Source organism: Erythrolamprus reginae, chromosome 7 (assembly GCF_031021105.1).
Source record: "Erythrolamprus reginae isolate rEryReg1 chromosome 7, rEryReg1.hap1, whole genome shotgun sequence".
NCBI classification, from domain to species: domain Eukaryota; kingdom Metazoa; phylum Chordata; class Lepidosauria; order Squamata; family Dipsadidae; genus Erythrolamprus; species Erythrolamprus reginae.
The window spans coordinates 14,277,986-14,299,242 of NC_091956.1; the positions used below are offsets into that span (position 1 = coordinate 14,277,986).

Below are 21,257 nucleotides of genomic sequence, written 5' to 3' on the forward strand. Positions count from 1 at the left end.
GAGATTTCACGGATTTTCTATATTTTTGCTTCTATGCATGCAAAATCTCACGCACGAGAGTGTCCTTGCATGTGATTTCACTTCCTGTGCATGCATAGAAGCAAAATCTCATGCATGCATGCATCGGGTGCACGAAGAAGCATGCACATCTTGCTATCACTCTCTTTCTCTCTCTCTTTCTCTCTCTCTCTTGCTATCTCTCTCATTCTCTCTCTCTTTCTCTGTCTCTCTTGCTATCTCTCTCTTTCTCTCTCTCTCTTGCTATCTGTTTCTTTCTCTCTTTCTCCATCTCTCTTGCTATCTCTCTCTTTCTTTCTCCGTCTCTTTTGCTATCTCTTTCTTTCTCTCTATCTGTCTCGCTTGCTATTTCTCTCTTTCTCTTTCTCTCTTTCTCTCTCGTACACCACGCCAGCAACAGCGGCATCGGGCAGTAGCCAGGGGTAGCGGCTGAGCGGTCGACTGTGAGCGGGAGCACTGACGACGGTGGCTGGATGTGTTGCTGGATGCTGTACATGCTGGTGCTGCGCTGGGCATTGGCGTGGGGCTGACACTTCCGTCCCGGCCCAGCCAGCGGGCCAGTGCCAGCCCCGCAGTGCCAGCATGTACGACATCCAGCAACATGTCCAGCCACCACCATTGGTCCCTCCGCCCTGGAGCTCCTGCTCATAGCCGCCATCCCCCGGCTACTGCCCAGTGCCACTACTGCCGGTGCCCTCCTGCTTCCGCTGCTGGTGCCCTCCCGCCGGGCCCCAAAGATCACTTGCTGCTGCCCCCACCAGGGAAGCTCCAGCTGGGCGGGGCGCTGCCAGTGCCGGTGCCTCCGCCCTGGAGCTCCCGCTCGCAGCCGCTGCCCCTGGCTACTTCCTGGGGCCGCTGCCGCCGGCACCCTCCCGCTGCCCCCCAAAGCTCAACTGCCGTGAAGAAGGAAGGCGCAAAAAAGGAGGGGCAAAAAATGAAGCTCAGCTTCCGGTCTCAAAAGCTGAGCTTTGTGGTACACCTGACCATGTCTCACTGCACAATAGTGTGCCGCGGCACACTGGTTGAAAAACACTGTTCTAGAGAATACTATGGCTATTAGGAAAGGGGAGGCAGAAACCCAGACCGCATAGAATTAATTCCAGATCTTATCTCCCGATACTTTTCCTAGACACTTTTGTTTGTAGCAGAATCGCCGGCTTTGGGGGTTTTAAACACTGTTGGAAAGAACACAGGGGCTGCCCAAAGAGGACGCCACGCGATGATCGATTTTTAGCGAAGTAGCGGTGCGGAAGTAAAAACACCATCTGCGCGTGCGCAGATAGTGTTTTTGCTTCCACTGCCGCCCGCCCTTCGCCCGCCCGCCCTTCGCCCGCCCACCCCGTTGCTCGCGCCTGGGGTGCGCGCGCGTTTGGGGACTGGGGAGCGGATCTAGGGAGTCCCCACCGCGCGCGCGTTGCTGGGGAAAGCGCGCGCGTTTGGGGACTCCCTAGATCCGCTCCCCAGCTGGGGAGCGGATCTAGGGAGTCCCCACCGCGCGCGCGTTGCTGGGGAAAGCGCGCGCGTTGCTGGGGAAAGCGCGCGCGTTTGGGGACTCCCTAGATCCGCTCCCCAGCTGGGGAGCGGATCTAGGGAGTCCCCACCGCGCGCGTGTTGCTGGGGAAAGCGCGCGCGTTGCTGGGGAAAGCGCGCGCGTTGCTGGGGAAAGCACGCGCGTTTGGGGACTCCCTAGATCCGCTCCCCAGCTGGGGAGCGGATCTAGGGAGTCCCCACCGCGCGCGCGTTGCTGGGGAAAGCGCGCGCGTTGCTGGGGAAAGCGCGCGCGTTTGGGGACTCCCTAGATCCGCTCCCCAGCTGGGGAGCGGATCTAGGGAGTCCCCACCGCGCGCGCGTTGCTGGGGAAAGCGCGCGCGTTGCTGGGGAATGCGCGCGCGTTTGGGGACTCCCTAGATCCGCTCCCCAGCTGGGGAGCGGATCTAGGGAGTCCCCACCGCGCGCGCGTTGCTGGGGAAAGCGCGCGCGTTTGGGGACTCCCTAGATCCGCTCCCCAGCTGGGGAGCGGATCTAGGGAGTCCCCACCGCGCGCGCGTTGCTGGGGAAAGCGCGCGCGTTGCTGGGGAATGCGCGCGCGTTTGGGGACTCCCTAGATCCGCTCCCCAGCTGGGGAGCGGATCTAGGGAGTCCCCACCGCGCGCGCGTTGCTGGGGAAAGCGCGCGCGTTTGGGGACTCCCTAGATCCGCTCCCCAGCTGGGGAGCGGATCTAGGGAGTCCCCAAACGCGCGCGCTTTCCCCAGCTGGGGAGCGGAGCTGGGATGTCCCCAAGCGCGTGCCGCCCGCCCGCCCACGCCGTTGCTCGCGCCGCCGCTGGGGTCTTACGGGGGCAAGAGGGGGAAGACCCAGGGAAGCCTCTGCCCGGCGGGGAAACTCCACCATCTATGCATGCGTGGAAGGGCACGCATGCGCAGATGGTGGAGTTTACTTCCTGGTTGAAAACTCGCGAAATAGCCCTTTCGCGATACTTGAACACGCGAAACTCGAGGGTTCACTGTATACTTCAAACGTTTCCCGAATGAAAAACAGAGATTTTCTTGAATCAATGGCTTTGAAGAAAAGGGTTGAAATTTTGTCAGTAATGAAAGTACACACACAGACGAATATTGTCATGAGACAAATATTTTGGAATATAGAGAACCTTGCCAAATGAATAAAGTAGAGAGAAAAAATCAGTGGAAAAAGATATTTGTAACGTTAAACATTTAAGGAATATCTGGACGTGGGGGATTGGAGAAGCTGATGTGAAGGAAACAAATAACACCAAGAAGTTTAGTAATGATTAAAAAAATGACAGATAGACTCAAGAAAAGCAGCTTATTCGATCCCCACGGGAAATCTGGAGAGTGTAAATTTACACATGGCTTTGGAAAGCACCGTTTTTCCAAAGGGAGATTATGCCCAACGGTCCTTCTGCTATACTTGATAGTAACTAAGCTATCGTCTAGCCGAAGTTACTCCTGATAACTTGCCAGGCAAGATCGGACAGAAACGAGGTCTGTTGTTACAGCTGCTTCCTGAACGGGAATGTCGAGACGTGGGAAGTTGAGGCTTCGGAAGAAAGCAAAACGCTTTTTATTCAGGGCTATAATCTTAACAATGGAGGGAATTCCCGGGTTCCTGTACAGATGTGATCGTAAAAAAAATGGGAACAGCTGGACCAGAATGCTATCTTTAGCATCACCACCCTCTTTTAATAATCCCTTGCAGGGTGGAGTCTGGGCAGGGTGGAGTCTGGGCAGGGTGGAGTCTGGGCAGCTGAATGGAGTTAGCAGTGTTTTCATGGCCAGATGCCTTTCCCCGTCGCCATTGCGGAGTTTTGTTCTGCAGATATATTCCCACAGTGCCTAGCAGAGAGGAGTTGCCAGCTCCTGGTGCTACCGGTGCGCCAGTAATGGGTTGAAGCTGGTATGGCTGGGATCGGTGTTCCGGTGGCAGAAACCAATGTATGCACGCGTGATATTTGGCTTCTGAGCATGCACAGCAAGCAAAATCTCACGCGAGGATGCTCTCGCATGTCAGATTTTGCTGATGTTTGCCTGTTTTTGCTTCTACGCATGCGCGGAAGCAAAGAAATCGCGGGAAATCGGTGAAATGTCACGTGCAAGAGCAACCTCGTGCGAGATTTCGCTTGCTGTACATGCACAGAAGCCAAATCTCATGTGGACGGGCATGCTCATGCCCAAAGGCCATGCACATGCCTGCGACGATCCCAGAGGCCGGCCGGTAAGTGGAGCTCCTGCCTGCAGTGCGCTGCATGCACAGCTCCGTGCCTCCATTGTGCGCGTGTGTCCGAGTGTGATTTTACTTCTGTGCATGCTTCTGTGCAAAATCTCCCGAGGGGACGTGCATGTGTGCATTTCCGGCATGTGCAGAAGCAAAAAAATCACTGAAATCTTTCTCTCGCTCACATCCCCTCACGAGATTTTGCTTCCTGCAAAATTTTGTTCAAACGCGTGCGCACACCGGAGACGCATAGCTGTGCACGCAACTCAGTTTTCACTACTGGTACGATGGCATCAATCGTATCGGTAGGAACCCGCTACTGGTGCCCAGAGAGAGAAATATCTCCCTCTGTTGTGTTTGGGCCTGGGCCAGCCGTTGCTCCCAAAAATGGGAGAGACGCGGCACAAAGTGAATGCGAAAGCCTGGCTGACAGCTAGGAAGATGTGGCAGACAGCCAGGAAGACGTGGCAGACAGCCAGGGGGACGAGGCCACTGGGACGCAGGATTCAGCAGACAGCTCAGGGGATTTGGCATGCAGTCCCTCAGACAGTCTTTTGTCCCTGGGTTCTTCTGCAGATCAATATATTGATCTGCGTAGCCGAAGACCTATGCAAAGAAGGGATCGCTTTAAGGAGTATTACAAGTCATTATAGGAGCACCTAGGCTGGGTGTGGTTCTTATACTGAGGGCTGGGTGTGGTTCCCTTAATGAGGGCTAAAGGGATAAAAGGGAACAAAGGCCAAGTCAAACTGTGGCTGTTTATCGATGTTATTTTGTGGTTCCTGCTCTGAAGTTTCTGTTCCGTGCCGTTGGAGTTTTCAACCCAGCTTTTTCAGACAAGTGGGAGGTGAAAACTCTGGGACTTGCTGTTTACTCCAAAGATTCAAAAGGACTCCTGAAACGTCTTTGCTCATTCCAGGTTGTCTTTGTTTGTTTCTTCCTGTGTTTTTGTATGCGGCTGAAGTAAGCCTTGCACTCTCATTGTTTTCGGACACAAAGAACTGTTTTTGAGTAACCCTTTTTTGTTTACCTAATACAAGTTTGCTGATTAGCAGAGCACGTGTGTGTTTGATTTCTTTTCCTTGGACTGTTACGCATTGTCAGGCAGAACACCCTCTACCTGAGATCAAACTCACAGCCTCCTGATTGCGAGGAATTAGATTATAGAACGATTGGTATCCTAGATTCATAAAGCCCTTGCTGCCCATGTTAAGTGAATCCCTGTGGTTGTTAAGCAAATCTGACACCCCCCCCCCCCCCCGTTGACCTGGCTGATCCGAAAGTCACAAAATAGCAACAGCGTTTAGACTTATATACCGCTTCATGGTGCTTTTACAGCCTTCTCTAAGCGGTTTACAGAATCAGCATATCGTCCCCAACAATCTGGGTCTTCATTTTACCTCTGACTTCGGAAGGACGAGTCAACCTTGAGGCGGTGATGAGATTTGAACTGCTGAACGACAGCGAGCAGTTAGCTGAAGTAGCCTGCAGTGCTTCACTCCAACCACTGCGCCACCCCCGGCTCAAGATTGAGAAGGGAAATCTTGTGAACCTGCCGCGGTCGCCTCTATGAGCCAGTTGTGAAGCGTCTGAATTTTGATTGGGAAAAACAGGCGCTGACTTCCTTTTTTCAGTGCTGTCGTAAATTTGAACGGTCGCGAAAGTGTTGGAAGTCGAGGACTTCCTGTCAGCAGTGAAATCTACTTAGCTTCCCTCTACCGGTTTGGAAGTGCGCATGTGCCACCGTCAGGCGGTCTTTTTCTCCCCCTCTGTGCCTGCGCAGAAGGCTTTGCGCATGCTCGAAGGGTTAAAAAGAAGAAATGGCAGTGTTTGGGTGGGTGGAGCCTTGTGCTATCGCTACCAATTCTCTGAACCACCGCTAGCCGCCACTTCCTGCGCACACGGATATTGGCAGATGACGGTCTGTTTTGAAATTGCAAATACATACACACAGTACCAGGTTCAGGAATGGGTCCTTACCTGAACGGTCGGTATTGCTGTTCCGGTAGCGGTTTTTGGGATGCGTATGCAGTGCATGTCTCTGATACGAGCAGGTGCCCCTGTGTTAGATTTAGCTTCTGTGCATGCGCAGCAAGAACAATCTCATGTAAGAACGCTCACGCAAGCGAGATTTCGTCAATTTTTGCTTATTTATTGCTTCTGCACATGCGTAATCTCGCTCACACAAACATCCTCACATGGAATTTCATTTGCAGGGCAATAGCAAAAGCTGAATCTTATACCGACAGATGTGCGCACACTGGCGACAGTCTCGGAGGGCACAACGGTAGCACCGAAGAGGAGCAGACCATCATAGAGCAGGTTCCTACTGGAACATAGGGGACATCACACCAATAGTAAAAACAGATTTGCGCACACAGCTTCAGGTCACCAGGGGGCGTGCGCATTCCATCAAGATTTTGCTTCTGCGCATGAAAGAAAATCTCACGAGGGAAAGTGTGAGGGTGCGAGATTTTGGTGATTTTTTCTTCTTCCGCGCATACAACTCATTCCGCGTGCATCCCCTCCTGAGATTTTGTTTCCTGCACATACAATGCTTTCCAACCCAGTTCAAAGTTACGACCGCACTGAAAATGACAACGTGAACCTTTTTTCATGGTTACGATATTTCCAGCATTTGCCACGATCACATGATCAAAATTCAGATGCTAAGGAACTGACCCATACTCATTCATTCATTCATTCAATCATTCATTCAATCATTCATTCATTCATTCATTCATTCATTCAATCATTCATTCATTCATTCAATCATTCAATCATTCAATCATTTATTCAATCATTCATTCATTCAATCATTCATTCATTCAATCATTCAATCATTCATTCATTCATTCATTCAACCAACCAACCAACCAACCAACCAACCAACCAACCAACCAACCAAATTTGTATGTCACCCTTCTCCTCACGGACTTATGACCGTTGCTGTATTCCCAAGATCTTGCGCCCACCTTCCGACGAGCAAAAAGTCAATGTGGTAGCCAGATTCACTGAGCAACTGGGTTTACTAACTGCAGTGTAACTACTCAGCCGCAGTGATTCACTTAACGACGGAGGCAAGAAAGTGTCGTAAAACAGGGCAAAGACGACTTAGCAAATGTCTCACCTAAGAGCAGAAATGATGGGCTCAATTGTTGTACACCGTGGGCTATCTACATTACGTAAAAAGATTCCGGTCTGAGAAATGTGACCTTATCTTCCTTCTATGTCAACGTACCTCGTTTCCCCGGAAACTTTCAGTCGATCCCAGATCTTTTGATCTTCTGGGGTGATGACAGATGCTTTCGCGCAACGCAGAAAGTCTGCTTCACAAGGACTAGCCCGGCTTGGTTTCCGCATCTCGGGAATTTTTGCTTTGCCTTCGTCCTGCAAGGTTGGCTGGTCTTCCTTCGGCCTCTCTGGCTTGGCGGAAGTCATGGGTATCTTTTTCCCACTAACGTTTCATTCCCCAAAAAATTGGCGGAGAAGCATTTCGTGCGACAAGACAAAGACAAATCACACGCCGTCAGTGAGGTCCCAACCTTACAACCTGCAGCACTGCGTACCTTAGGAGGAGCACGCAAACATCTCCAGCGCTTTAACCTCAGGTGCTCCGTCCCGTAGGAAATTCTGGGATGTGCACACAGCTGCGTGTCCCCAATGAGCGTGCGCCCCTCCATCAGCATGAGACTTGGCTATTGTGTATGTGCGGCAAGCAAAATCTCATGGGAGGATGCTCGTGTGAGTGAGACTTCGGCGATTTTTGCCGGTTTTTTGCTTCTATGCTACTCTCCTCTCTATGCCAGTGATGGTGAATCTATGGCATGGGTGCCACAGGTGGCACGCAGAGTCATATCTGCTGGCCCGCGAGCCGCTGCCCTAGCTCAGCTCTAATGTGCATGCGTGTGCTGTGAGCTGATTTTTGGCTTGCACAGAGGCTTTTGGGAGGGCATTTTTGGCTTCCAGAGAGCCTCCAAAGGAATAGCTGAGGGCATTTTTACCTTCCCCCCGGCTCCAGGGAAGCCTTTGGAGCCTGGGGAGGGCGAAACACGAGCCTACTGGGCCCACCAGAAGTTGGGAAACAGGCCGTTTCCAGCCTCCAGAGGGCCTCCAGGAAGTGGAGGAAGCTGTTTTTGCCATCGGCAGTCATTGAATTATGGGTGTGGGCACTCACGCATGCGTGATATAACACACCCACGCTCTTTTGGCACCAAAGGAAAAAAAAGCTTCACCATCACTGCTCTATACTCTACTCTATACTCTTCTCTACTCTACTGTACTCTCTATTCTGTATTCTCTATTCTACTCTACTCTCTATACTCTTCTCTACTATTCTCTACTCCAGTGTTTTTCAATCAGTGTGCTGCAAGACATGGTCAGGTGTGCCGCGAAGAAGGAAGCTCAGGTTCCAGTCTCACAACTTTTTGCTGAGAGAGAGAGTGAGAGTGAGAGAGAGAGAAAGAAAGAGAGAGAGAAAGAAAGAGAGAAAGAGAGAGAGAGAAAGAAAGAGAGAGAGAAAGAGTGTGTGTGAGCGAGAAAGCAAGAGAGAGAAAGAAAAGAGAGAGAAAGCAAGAGTGAGAGAGAAAGAAAGCAAGAGAGAGAGAGAGAGAAAAGGAGAGGAAGGGGGAGAGAGAGAGAGAGAGAGAAATGAGGAAAAAGGGGAGGAAAAAAGAGAAATGAGGAGAGAGAGAAACAAAAGAGAGAGAGAAGTGACTCTTGATTTAAAGCATATGATAAAAAGCACCCAAAGAATAAGAAAGAAAAAAACCCCAGCCCTCACCTGGTTTTGGAAATGGTTCAAGAGTGTGTATACACACACACACACACACGGGTGGGGAGGAGACAGGGATGGAAAAAGAGAGGAGAGTGTCTTGGGGTGTCATTTTGTGTCCTTTTGGTTGGTGGTGTGCCCCAGGATTTCGTAAATGTAAAAAACGTGCTGCGGCTCAAAAAAGGTTGAAAATCACTGCTCTACTCTACTTCTCTACTCTCTATTCTACTCTACTGCACTCTCTTCTCTTTTAAAAGTATATAAGAACTGAACTACAATGTGGTGTCAGCTAGGCAATCGTGGATGAATTCTACAAAACTGGCTTCAAGGTCAGAGCTGTTGTCTACAGCTTGAGACCTTGCAGAGTCCAACTCTACTCTATCGAGGCCTTTTCCTGCACTGAGTTTACAACGATACCTAACTCTTGACAATGACGAAGCCTACTTTCCCACACTCTCGTGAATTCAGAGTTTTGTTTCCAAATATAGCAGCTGGTGGGAGTTTTTAACTGGCGCTAAGAACTTCACCAGGGCCAAAGCTGGCATCTCTTGACAGTCCTGATATGTATGTTCTTCAGAGACCTTTCCAAGACATGACTCATTTTTGGAGATGCAGACTAGAAAATGTTGACACAGGGGCTCTGTCCCCAAAACAAGACTCTTTAAAACAAAACTGCCTTAAAAGATGCTGAAAAAGGCAGATCTTGGGAGAAATCCCCCCCCCTTTTAAAACTCGCTGGGAGAGACGATTAGTCTGCCATTTGGCAAAAGGACAGGCATGGTCTTTATGTGCAAAGTACAAATAAATAGAAAGTATTATATTTGTGACCTCTAGAAAAGCGACTAATTTGACACTTCACTATAAATTATACCTTTGGGTTTTGAAGAGAGAAAATTGCATTAAGTTTTCAGAGAGGGAAAGAGAGGGAGAGGGAGAGAGATGGAGAGAGAGAGGGAGAGAGAGAGAGGGGAGAGAGAGAAAGAAAGAAAGAAAGAAAGAGGGAGGGAGGGAAGGAAGGAAAAAAGGAAGGTAGGAAGGAGGAGGAGGAGGAAGGGGAGATGAGGGAAAGAAAGAAAAAGGTGGAAAAGTTGAAGGGTGAAAGGGAAAGGAGGAAGAGGAGGAGGATGGGAGGGAAAGGAGAAGAATGGGAAAGAGAAAGAAAGAAAGAAGGAAGGAAGGAAGGAAAGAAAGAAAGAAAAAAGAAAGAAAGAAAGAAAGAAAGAAGGAAGGAAGGAAGGAAGGAAAGAAAGAAAGAAAAAAGAAAGAAAGAAAGAAAGAAAGAAAGAAAGAAAGAAAGAAAGAAAGAAGCAAGTTTGAACCAATTGCCAGGGGTCGGAATTTTGATTCTGCGACATGTAGATTAGCCGCAATGGTCATTAAGAGTGAAAAAGGGTCACAAATCACTTTTTTGTGGGTAACACTGTGACTTTGAATGGTCACTAAATAAACTGTTAAAACTTGAGGACTGCCTGTATTTATGTAATATGGCCGTGTTTATATCCTTGTCTAAGTTCAGCTGCGGGAACCCCACGAGACATACAGGGACATCGATGGCGTTTTGACTCCCTCCTATTTCCAAACTCCACGCCACAAACAAATACATGGGCACACCTGGGACGTTCCTGATATTTTGCGCGTATCTTTCTTTCTTCCCTTCGATTCCGATCTTTCTTGGCGGAAGGAGGGAGGAGGAAGTGAGTAAACGGCAAGGCAGCTTCGCGGCGGTTGTGTTTCGATCGCCGCACTGCAAAATCGTCTTTCTCCAGGTCGGGAATCGTACCGTCGTCCTCCTCTTCGGAGCCCGTATTGTTTTGCGGACGGCACCACGGCAAAGGGTATTCTTGGCGGAGGGTGATGTCCAGGGAGGGCTCATCCCCTCGACCCGTGGGCTTTGGACTGGGACACCGCGAAGTGAAACGAGAAACCCAGATGTGAAACAGACCAAGAATCCCACCGCTTGAAGACGGGAATATCGCAAAGTGCATGCTTTTTAGTAGAAACAAATCAAGTCTCTCATTCTCTCGTTGTATTCCACTACAACCAGTAGTGGATTGCTACCAGTATAGTAGAGCAGTGATTTTCAACCTTTTTTGAGCCACGGCACATTTTTTACATTTACAAAATCCTTGGGCACATTGAGTGTGTGTGTGTGGGGGGGGGTGGCTCAAAAAAGTTTGGACAAATTTTTTTTCTCTCTTCCTCCCTTTCGCTCTATTTCTCTTTCCCTCCCTCTTTCTCTCCCTTTTTCTTCTTTCTCTCTCTCCATCCCTCTTTCTTTCTCTCTTCCTTCCTTCCTCTCTTTTTTGCTCGCTTTCTCCCTCCCTCCCTCTATGTCTTTCTCTCTCCCACCTTCCCTCCCTCTCTTTCTCTCACTTTCTTTCTCTCTCTCTTGCTGTCTCTCTTGCTTCCTTTCTCTCTCTTGTTCTCTCTCTTGCTTCCTTTCTCTCTCTTTCTCTCTCATTTTCTCTCTCTCTCTTGCTTTCTCTCTCTCTCTTGCTTTCTCTCTCTCTCTTGCTTTCTTTCTTTCTTTCTCTCTTGCTTTCTTTCTCTCTCTCTCTTGCTTTCTTTCTTTCTCTCTCTCTTTCTTTCTCTCTCTCTTGCTTTCTCTCTCTGCTTTCTTTCTTTCTTTCTCTCTTTCTTTCTTTCTCTCTCTCTTGCTTTCTCTCTCTCTCTTGCTTTCTTTCTTTCTTTCTCTCTTTCTTTCTCTCTCTCTCTCTCTTTCTCTCTCTCTTTCTTTTCTCTCTCTCTTGCTTTCTTTCTCTCTCTGAGCTTCGCGGCACACCTGACCATGTCTCACGGCACACTAGTGTGCCGCGGCACACTGGTTGAAAAACACTGCAGTAGAGGATGATGCATCAGTAGCGAATGGTGTGCTGAGCATCCCAATATATTTTTTCTTCATGCGCATCCGCAGAAGAAAAAATTCACAAAGGGACGCTTTGCAACGGGGTGGTTTTTTCCATCTGCGCATGCACAGAAACAAAAACATCCCCTCGCAAGATTTCAGCGCATTTTTGCTTCCTGCGCATGCCCAGAAGCAAAAACACACTGGGACGCGCATGTATACGCAAGAGAAACGAAGCTGCGTGCACAGCACACCAGTACTGACAGTAGTGGGAGTCTTCCCCTGACTACAACCCCCATAATCCCCAGGCATCCAACCTTGGGGACCACTGCTGGAGATGGGCGTTGTCAGTCAACATTATTTCCATGCTGCAAAAACCTGAAAATCCATGCATAAAACATGTAAGCGGTGCTAAGGTTTTATAGCTTTATAAGAGAACCAGGCACGGACACATTGAGGGATAGCATTTTTTAATGTATATATTTAAAATATCACTATTGTCAGATACGGGTCGTCCTCAACTTACAGACACAATGGAGCCCCCCAACATTTCCGTTGCTAAGTGAGAAATTGGATTGGCGAGTTTCATCTCCTCCTGTATTATGACTTTTGTCGCGACATTTGTTAATTGAATCCCTGCCGTTCTCAAATATAGTAAGACAGTCGCGAAGTGAATCTATTTCTCCCCCCCTTAACTTGGCTTGTCAGAAGATCCAAAAGGGGATCCACCCAAGTCCAGGATCTGTGAATTTAATGGATCCTTATCTAGCACTAATTTCACTTAGAAACATAGAAACATAGAAGACTGACGGCAGAAAAAGACCTCATGGTCCATCTATGAGGAAGAGCCTTCTCTGTGGCGGCCCCGACTCTCTGGAACCAACTCGCCCCAGAGATTAGAACTGCCCCTACTCTCCCTGCCTTCCGTAAACTCCTTAAAACCCACCTTTGTCATCAGGCATGGGGGAACTGAAACACCTCCCCCGGGCATGTACAATTTATGCATGGTATGTTTGTGTGTGTGTTTGTTAGAAAAATGGGGTTCTTTTTAAAATATTTTAAAGTTATTTAGATTTGTTATGAATCGTTGTGTCTTGTTGTGAGCCGCCCCGAGTCTGTGCAGAGGGGTGGCATACAAATCTAAATAATAAATAAAATAAATAAATAAATAAATAAATAAATAAATCTAGTCTGCCCTTATACTATTTTTTGTATTTTATCTTAGGATGGATATATGTTTATCCCAGGCATGTTTAAATTCAGTTACTGTGGATTTATCTACCACGTTTGCTGGAAGTTTGTTCCAAGGATCTACTACTCTTTCAGTAAAATAATATTTTCTCATGTTGCTTTTGATCTTTCCCCCAACTAACTTCAGATTGTGTCCCCTTGTTCTTGTGTTCACTTTCCTATTAAAAACACTTCCCTCCTGGACCTTATTTAACCCTTTAATATATTTAAATGTTTCGATCATGTCCCCCCTTTTCCTTCTGTCCTCCAGACTATACAGATTGAGTTCATTAAGTCTTTCCTGATACATTTTATGCTTAAGACCTTCCACCATTCTTGTAGCCCGTCTTTGGACCCGTTCAATTTTGTCAATATCTTTTTGTAGGTGAGGTCATTAATAGATCAGATATTTGTGCATAGGTACTGTGTAATACACTTTTAGTGGTTTGTACTCAAACTCTGTTCTAGGTTACTTGCACCTGGCAGAGTTTTCGTCATTATGTTGACGTGATCCCTACGCAAGGGTGGGTTCACCTGAACTAGTAGCGACCCATTAGTGACATCATGGTTACTGCAAGTGCAGGAATGGTGTGCTTTAGACTCTGATTTAATTTCGGATGCTATTTGGAATCCTGATACAGTCGATGTGATCTTAAACGGACTCTGGGTGATGGTAGAGGAAAGGAAGGCCTGGTGGAATGTCTTTCTTTCTTTCTTTCTTTCTTTTTTTTTCTTTCTTTCACTTTCTTTCTTTCTCTTTCTTTTTCTTCCTTTCTTTCTTTCTTTATCTTTCTTTTTCTTTCTTTCTTTCTCTTTCTTTTTCTTTCTTTCTTTATCTTTTTTTTTCTTTCTTTCTTTCTCTTTCTTTCTCTCTCTCTCTCTTTCTTTCTTCCTTTCTTTCTTTCTTCCTTCCTTTCTTTATCTTTCTTTTTCTTTCTTTCTTTCTTTTTCTTTCTTTCTTTCTCTTTCTCTCTTTCTCTTTCTTTTTCTTTCTTTCTTCCTTCCTTTCTTTTTCTTTTTCTTTCTTTCTTTCTTTCTCTTTCTTTTTCTTTCTTTCTCTTTCTTTCTTCCTTTCTTTTTCTTTCTTTCTTTCTTTTTCTTTCTTTCTTTCTCTTTCTTTCTCTTTCTTTCTTTTGCTTTCTTTCTTTCGCTTTCTTTTTCTTTCTTTCTTCCTTCCTTCCTTTCTTTATCTTTCTTTTTCTTTCTTTCTTTCTTTCTTTCTTTCTTTCTTTCTTTCTTTCTTTCTTTCTTTCTCTCTCTCTCTCTCTCTCTCTCTCTATTAAATTTGCATGCCACCCCTCTCCGTAGACTCAGGGCGGCTCACAGCAGTGATAGAAACAATGTAAAATACAAATCTAATCATACGAAGTTAAAAACCCATAATTTAAAATACATGCACACAACACACCATACATAAATTATATAGGCCTGGGGAAGATATTTCAATTCCCCCATGCCTGACGGCAGAGGTGGGTTTTGAGAAGTTTACGAAAGGCAAGGAGGGTGGGGGAAATTCTGATCTCTGGGGAGAGTTGGTTCCAGAGGGCCGGGGCCGTCACAGAGAAGCCTCTTCCCCTGGGTCCTGCCAAATGACATTGTTTAGTCAACGGAACCCGGAGAAGACCCACTCTGTGGGACCTAACTGGTCGCTGGGATTCGTGCGGCAGAAGGCGGTCCTGGAGATATTCTTGTCCGATGCCATGAAGAGCTTTATAGGTCATAACCCAACACTTTGAATTGTGACCGGAAACCGATCGGCAACCAATGCAGACTGCGGAGTGTTGGTGAAACGTGGGCATACTTGGGAAAGCCCATGATTGCTCTCGCAGCTGCATTCTGCACGATCTGAAGTTTCCGAACACTTTTCAGAGGTAGCCCCATGTAGAGAGCATTACAGTAGTCGAGCCTCGAGGTGATGAGGACATGAGTGACTGTGAGCAGTGAGTCCCGGTCCAGATAGGGCCGCAACTGGTACACCAGGCGAACCTGGGCAAACGCCCCCCTCGCCACAGCTGAAAGATGTTTCTCTAATGTGAGCTGTGGATTGAGGAGGACGCCCAACTTGCGGACCCTCTCTGAGGGGGTCAGTAATCCCCCCCCCCAGGGTAATGGACGGACAGATGGAATTGTCTTTGGGAGGCAAAACCCACAGCCACTCCGTCTTATCAGGGTTGAGTTTGAGTCTGTTGACACCCATCCAGACCCTAACAGCCTCCAGACACCAGCACATCACTTCCACTGCTTCATCATCCGTGGGGTTGCGATCAGTCGGACATGGCTTCGCGACTAACGACAACAACCATCACCAGACAGAATGGTGCCGTTGTAGCTTTGAACTGTCACTAAATGGAACCACTGTAAGTCGAGGACGGACTGCAATTTCCAAATCTTTGCGAGATGCCTTGGAATCGTTAAAAAGAATGATAACAAGATTGTGAAAGCTTTCGTCCCATCGTACCCATTGGTTTCTCTGCAACTCTGCCCAGGAGTAGCAGCTATGGAGTTAATCCTGAGCAGCTTCCAGAGAATAATTTGCTCTCAATCCGCCATATGGCTTTTCCCTGGCTAGCAAATTGGAGCCTGGCACTTACACCGTTTGTGTTCTGGAAAGCGAGTTCAATTTCTCAACTAAATCTGAACAAAATGGAGTTGCAAAAGTAAGACCAGCTGACTGGCAGGTGAGTGCATGCGTCAGCATGAGATTTGACTTCTACTCATGCGCCAGAAGCAAAATTTCATGTGATGACACACGTGTCAGAGAGATTTTTGCGATTTTCGCCGATGTTTTGATTCCACGCATGCGCGGAAGCAAAATTATCGGCAAAAATCCCCGAATATCTCACGCACACGTCTGGCATATGCGCAGAAGGTGAATCTTACGCCGACACATGCCAGTGCCGGTCACTGGGAGCATTCTGGCAGCACTGGCGACGAGGAGCCCTTCATTGCCCATAATTCCTTGCGGGATAGAGCCTGGGCAACTGAATGGAAGTGTTTACTGGCCGGGTTCCTTTCCCTGTCACCAATATGGAGTTATATTCAGCAGATATAGTCTCATCGTGCCCATAGAGAGAAATATCTCCCTCTACTGGATGGTTAGTTGGTCAGATTCTTGCAGAGAGCTTAAGCTTGCAATAAACCTTGATAGTCATTTGAACTGCTTGGACCTCCTGATTTCCCTGGATGCTTGACAATAACTGTGAAAAATGCTCGTACATCCCTCTTTTTTTCAGGGGCATTGTTGCTTTCAATGGTGATTACATGAATTGTCGTAGGCCGAGAACTATCTCTTTAGTCCTTCCGTCTGCTAGTATAAAATAGGATAGAGGAAAGGAACTTGCATTCACCCACACTCCTATAATAAATATAATAACAACAACATCATCATCATCAACAACAACAACAACAACAACAACAACAACAGAGTTGGAAGGGACCTTGGAGGTCTTCTAGTCCAACCCCCTGCTCAGGCAGGAAACCCTACACTACTTCAGACAAATGGTCATCCAACATCTTCTTAAACACCTCCAGTGTTGGAGCATTGGAAGCAAGCTCTTCCACGGATTAATTATCAGGAAATTATAAGGATTCCTTAATTATAAGGAAATTTCTCCTTAGTTCTAAGTTGCTTCTCTCCTTGTTTATTGTCCACCCATTGCTTCTTGTTCAACCTTCAGGTGCTTTGGAGAATAGGTTGACTCCCTCTTCTTTGTGGCAACCCCTGAGATATTGGAAGGCTGCTATCATGTCTCCTCTGGTCCATCCCTTCATCAAACTAGCCATGCCCCAATTCCTGCAACCGTTCTTCATATGTTTGAGCCTCCAGTCCCCTAATCATCTTTGTCACTCTTCTCTGCACTCTTTCTAGAGTCTCAACATTTGATTGGATTGGATTGGATTGGATTGGATTTGTATGCCGCCCCTCTCCGTAGACTCAGGGCGGCTAACAACAGTGGTAAACAGCATATGACAATCCTTTTTGCATCGTGGCAATCAAAACTGAATGCGGTATTTCAAGTGTGGCCTTACCAAGGCCTTATAAAGTGGTATTAACACATCACATGATCTTGATTCTATCCCTCTGTTAAAGCAGCCTAGAACTGTGTTGGCTTTCTTGGCAGCTGGTTTTCTAACCTCTCCCAGGTTTCCTAACCACTCCCATGATCACAGTCCATCATTGGTCAATTATAAAAATGCATTCATAGAAACATAGAAACATAGAAGACTGGTGGCAGAAAAAGACCTCATGGTCCATCTAGTCTGGCCTTATACTATTTCCTGTATTTTATCTTACACTGGATATATGTTTATCCCAGGCATGTTTAAATTCAGTGACTGTTGATTTACCAACCACGTCTGCTGGAAGTTTGTTCCAAGGATCTACTACTCTTTCAGTAAAATAATATTTTCTCATGTTGCCTTTGATCTTTCCCCCAACTAACTTCAGATTGTGTCCCCTTGTTCTTGTGTTCACTTTCCTATTAAAAACACTTCCCTCCTGGACCTTATTTAACCCTTTAACATATTTAAATGTTTCGATCATGTCCCCCCTTTTCCTTCTGTCCTCCAGACTATACAGATTGAGTTCATTAAGTCTTTCCTGATACGTTTTATGCTTAAGACCTTCCACCATTCTTGTAGCCCGTCTTTGGACCCGTTCAATTTTGTCAATATCTTTTTGTAGGTGAGGTCTCCAGAACTGAACACAGTATTCCAAATGTGGTCTCACCAGGGCTCTATATAAGGGGATCATAATCTCCCTCTTCCTGCTTGTTATACCTTTAGCTATGCAGCCAAGCATCCTACTTGCTTCTCCTACCGCCCGACCACACTGCTCACCCATTTTGAGACTGTCAGAAATCACTACCCCTAAATCCTTCTCTTCTGAAGTTTTTGCTAACACAGAACTGCCAATGCAATACTCAGATTGAGGATTCCTTTTACAAATTGTAATATAAGTTATGGATCATGAATTACAATGATAAATTATAATTGCAAATCAATATCCCAGTCCAAGTGGCACAGAATCCTCTCTTATTGTCTATTGCACAATGCCATTTTCGTGCCGTAAGAGAGAAGTAGGAAAAGCTACATATTCCTTTTTCTAATTCTGGTTTGGAAAACTGCTTCCCTTAATGTGTTTCTTGATTAATGCAAACACAAGCATCAGGCAAAAGTTTCTCCCAGCAAACCAAAGATTTAGAACCGTTTTAGTCTGGTCACGGCACTCACAACCAATGCAAGCATTGCCACAGAGTTGGCAATGCGAAGCTTCACGTTTCTTAAGGCTTCTTACGACAACAAATGACAAAACCAAAAACAATTGGAGGTGTTTATTTGGTTAATTTGGGTTGCTATGAAAAGGGATATGACCATATGTTAAAACACACACACACCAACAACAACTGGAACACAGAGAAAATCATTGTCTCTTTTTAATGACTCCATAATCCCTTGTGGGATGTTGGTCTGGGGAAATGAATGGAGCAAGCAGAATACCCTATTTTTTGGTGTATAAGACACACCTTTTCCCCCTCCCTAAAAGAGACTGATAATTTGGTTGCGTTTTATACTTGGAATGTAGCTTTTTTTCCCCAGCCCTAACTAGCGGCTAACAATCTTCCCAGCTCTTGCCTTGCAGGTCTTTCATTGTTTCTCTCTGCAAATAATGTTTTCCAAGCCCTAAGTCTTTGCAGGGTTTTTTTTTCATTGCTCTAACTTGCTCCAATAAGTTTCTTTCCAGCCCTAAACAGGTGCTAACAATGTCCCCAACTTTTACCAGCTTGCAAGCTCTTTCATTGTTACTCTCTGCTAAGAATGTTTTCCAAGCCCTAAGACTTTGCAGGGTTTTTTCATTGCTTTACTTACTCCAAATGTTTCTTTTCAGCCCTAACCAGTGCTAACAATATTCCCAAGTCCTTTCAATGTTACTCTCTATGAGGAATGTTTTCCAAACCTTGTCTTGTCTTTGTAGGGTTTTTTTTTCATTGCGTTACTTGCTCCAAATGTTTCTTTCGAGCCCTAACCAGGTGCTAACCATGTTCCCAGCTCTTCCCGGCTTGCAAGCTCTTTCATTGTTACTCTCTGCTAATGTTTCTTTGCAGATTTTTTCCCATTGCTCTACTTGCTCCAAATGTGGCTTTCCAGGTGCTAATGATGTTCCCAGCCCTTACTGGCGTGCAAGCTCTTTCATTGTTACTCTCATAATAAAGTTTTTTTTAAGCCCTTAACCGGGGGATAAAATAATGTGCTGAAGCTGACCAGGCTAAGTACGCTAGCCAGATGAATACCTGGTAAGCAGATTTTCCCCCTATTTTCCTCCCCAAAAATTATACTTATACTCCAGTGCATCTTATACTCCAAAAACACGGTATTTTACTGGCCGACTGCCCTTCCCCGTTGCTAATGTGGAGTTTTGTTCAACAGATATATTCTCATCATGCCCCAAGAGAGAAATATCTGTCTCTACCAAGATTGAACTCAGACTCCTGATTGTGAGGCGAGAGTTCAACTTCAGGCGCCACTCGGGAACACACAGCAAATACTATTAATGAAACGCATGCCAGGCCAAGTCTCTAACCTGCCGCTACAGCGGTGACCCGCTGGCCTGACCTTAATACCAGCCTGTTCCAATTTTCTCAGCTTCCCGGTTTCTTCTGGAGTTTTGTTGTCATTTTGGGGTGCAATTGTTTGGCAATTGGAACGGGTGAGGAACTGAGGCCGAAGGTCCCCATCAAGTGGCAAGGGGGGCTCTTCTTCGATGGTTTCAGGATGCTGTTTGCTATTGAGTTAGATATAGGTTATTACAGAATGGGGCAGCTTGTCACAACCAACTCGCCATGGCCAACTCGCCATGGTTAATTCGCCACGGCCAATTCACCATTGCGAATTTGCCACGGCCAATTTGCCACAGCCACCTCGTCACGGCCAATTTGCCACGGCTAATTCACCATAGCCAATTCACCGTGGCCAACTCGCCAGGGCCAACTCACCATGGCTAATTCACCACGGTTAATACACCACGGCCAACTCTCCACAGCCAATTTGCCACGGCCAACTCGCCGTGGCTAATCCGCTACAGCTAATTTGCCACAGCCAACTCGCCATGGCTAATTCACCATGGTCAACTCACCATGGCCAATTCACCACAGCTAATTTGCCATGGCAAATTCACCACGGCCAATTCGCCACCTCTCATTCACCGCTTCATCAGAACGAACCGGTTTGCTCTCAGCTGATCATCGGCGTTATGGGTTCGCACGGACCGGTCCGAACCAGCTGAATCCCACCCCTGAAAGTGAGGAGAGGAAGAGGAGGAGGACTGGGTGGGGTTCTTGGTGCTGAGCTTGGTTGGTTTCTCGAAGACGTTCCGTTACCCAGCTAGGTTACAACATCTGCGCTCGAAGAGAGGAAGGATCTTCCTAGCCTTCACCAAGGACCCTGCGAGTTCCAACCGGAGGTACAAACATTCTCGTCTGTTGGGGACATCTCCGCGGATGACACGACCTGGTCAGTCTGAGGTTTGGTTAAAGAAGAAGAAGAAGACCTTACCTGAACGGTCTCTCTACTCCTAGCGGAGAAGCCCTGGTGCTCCAACTCTTCCGGAATTCATCTCGTTCTGCTTTCTTCTTCCTGAGTGGAGCCGGAATATAGGCAGACTGGTTACTTTTGTTGGGAAGGTATTGGTTAAAAGGCACGAATGATTTGGGTTCGCTGTAAGAGGTCCGCCTGGCCGACATATCATCCTTCTTCACGTCCGGCAGCTTTCGATGGGGCAGGTCAGACTCAGAATCGCTTCCTCTTCCTGTTTAAACAACAAACACAAACACACCATAAATCAGTGTTTTTCAACCAGTGTGCCGCGGCACATTAGTGTGCCGTGAGACATGGTCAGGTGTGCCGTGGGGAAATTAAACATGGGTCCCCAAACTACCATTCCTGCCAGGATACCCCTTTTGTGTTCATCGAAACAGGCCCAGGTTATATGTAAATACATTTAGGAACTATATTATTAACTATATGTATAATATGTACTGTGTTAGAGTGTCATTTTGTGTCATTTTGGTTGGTGGTGTGCCCCAGGATTTTGTAAATGTAAAAAATGTGCTGTGGCTCAAAAAAGGTTGAAAATCACTGCCATAAATAAGCAAATGCATTATTAGAAAACCGTATTCTAAAAATATTAAATATTTAATTCTACATATAGTAACAGTGGCAAGAATTGCCTGCACACAAAGATGGAAAGACCCACAGACACCTGGCGAAAAGGAGGTACCGTATTTTTCAGAGTATAAGACGCACCTTAGTTTTTGAGGAGGAAAATAGGGAAAAGCATCTGCCTACCAGGTATTCATCTGGCTAGCGTCCTTAGTCTGGTCAGCCTCAGCACATTATTTTATCCCTTGGTTAGGGCTTTTAAAAAAACTTTATTCAGAGAATAACAATGAAAGAGCTTGCAAGCCAGTAAGAGCAGGGAACATCATTAGCACCTAGAAAGAAACAGTCTGAGCAAGTAGAGCAATGGAAAAAAACCTGCAAAGACTTAGGGCTTGGAAAACATTTTTTGCAGAGAGTAACAATGAAAGAGCTTTCAAACTGGTAAGAGCTGGGAACATTGGGAATATTTTCATCTGGCTAGCATCTTTAGACTGGTC

General features: G+C 46.7%; 1 protein-coding gene across 4 annotated transcripts in view; it reads right to left on the reverse strand.

Moving 5' to 3' along the window:
* The window catches only part of LIMCH1 (LIM and calponin homology domains 1), a 228,193-nt gene that overhangs the window by 44,872 nt on the left and 162,064 nt on the right, over positions 1–21,257 (reverse strand). For all 4 annotated transcript variants that reach the window (XM_070757047.1, XM_070757045.1, XM_070757049.1 and 1 more), the window contains one exon: positions 20,155–20,407. In XM_070757047.1, the coding sequence (XP_070613148.1) occupies positions 20,155–20,407 (253 nt within the window). The remainder of the gene's footprint in view (positions 1–20,154; positions 20,408–21,257) is intronic.